The 1,290-nt window shown below is 46.4% G+C and overlaps 1 protein-coding gene across 1 annotated transcript in view; it reads right to left on the bottom strand.

Annotated features, from left to right (window-relative positions):
* Positions 1–1,003, bottom strand: part of Pmar_PMAR020224 (conserved hypothetical protein) — a gene marked incomplete at both ends in the record, with an annotated part of 1,912 nt that extends 909 nt beyond the window's left edge. The window contains 6 exons of the mRNA XM_002767004.1: positions 53–141; positions 187–295; positions 465–548; positions 610–686; positions 776–858; positions 903–1,003. Coding sequence (XP_002767050.1) covers positions 53–141; positions 187–295; positions 465–548; positions 610–686; positions 776–858; positions 903–1,003 — 543 coding nt within the window. The remainder of the gene's footprint in view (positions 1–52; positions 142–186; positions 296–464; positions 549–609; positions 687–775; positions 859–902) is intronic.
* Positions 1,004–1,290: the final 287 nt, after the last annotated feature.

The following is a 1,290-nucleotide window of genomic DNA, read 5'->3' as shown; positions in this document are numbered from 1 at the left end:
GAAATGTTACTATTTACTCAAGGAATGGTACGGCTCATCAGCGGCCTCCCACATTACTGTGCTTTTTCTCTTCCTTCTCCATTTTGAACCGCTCCAGCTCAAGAACCTTCTTTACTCGATCAAGCTCACTGCTATTCGGCCCTGAGAATAATCTCCATGTGTGATGCTATGGACAAGGCTAACTACCTGTGCAGTTGGCAGCTTGGTAAGGGCTCTTGATACGGACAGTATAGCATAGTATATCTTGGCCATCCCATCGACACGGCATTGTCTTCGACATAAGGTCGAACACAGTCTAAGAGACACAATAGGCTCTACTATAGGGATGTGATGTCTACACTGCAGACTTATCATCATTGCTACTACTACTACTACTACTACTACTACTACTACTATTACTCACTACCTCTCTTCTAAACCACTACTCCTACTAGTATTACTACTACAACTATAACCACTACTACCTGCGCAAGTTGTGTTACACCGACCCCATAACGTTCCCGAGTATCCTGGAAGTTATGCTCAGCATCGGTCATCTGCGCTTGAAGCTAAGAATGACATATAAATGACCATACCGCACCAACAGAAGTTCCCGAGCCCCACTACTACCGCCTTGAGGTCTATGTGGGGGAGCGGAGAGTCAGTAGCAGTTGGCGGCTTCAGTGCTTTGATGTCACGAATAGTATCTGCAAAGCAATAGACCACATCAGAGTATCTTAGGTTCACTCGAAGATGATTCAAAATAGGTCCGCTTCCCATATCCCCGATCTACTACTCGTCTTTATCCAATGGTATGTACACTTATCTTTACCAACGAGCTCTCGCAGAACGATCGAATTGGAATCAGATATGTCGTAGCTGCATAAACATCATTTCAAATTGTCGCTACTTCATGGCAGTACCAGAAAAGTTCGCCTCGGAACGTATCGCCGTTGGTGGTCTTCACCGAAATGCTACAGCCCAAAAAGTTTTGCCCGGGGGACATTGGCCCTCCACTGGCCATCGATGCTGTTGATGATGCCATTGCCTTCTCGGTAAAACTATTCTAATGGAAGTCAGGACAAGGACAGGCTAGCAAGTGAGTATGAAAATAAGCAGGGAGCCGCGTTGAGGAAATTCAAGTTGATCCAAGTTATCAAGTTGTGGCCAACAACGAGCTCAGAAGCGCTACTCCGTACCAGCACCCATCTGTGGTGTATTCCTTCCGCGACAACTCAATCCTACTGTCTTCTTGCTGCTCCCTTCATTAGCCCTCCCTCGACTGTACCAAAACTTGTGACTCAGCGGGTC

This window comes from Perkinsus marinus, assembly GCF_000006405.1.
Source record: "Perkinsus marinus ATCC 50983 genomic scaffold scf_1104296971228, whole genome shotgun sequence".
Taxonomy (NCBI): domain Eukaryota; phylum Perkinsozoa; order Perkinsida; family Perkinsidae; genus Perkinsus; species Perkinsus marinus.
Note: the sequence above shows the minus strand (reverse complement) of the source record. Positions and strands in the feature narration are given on the sequence as shown.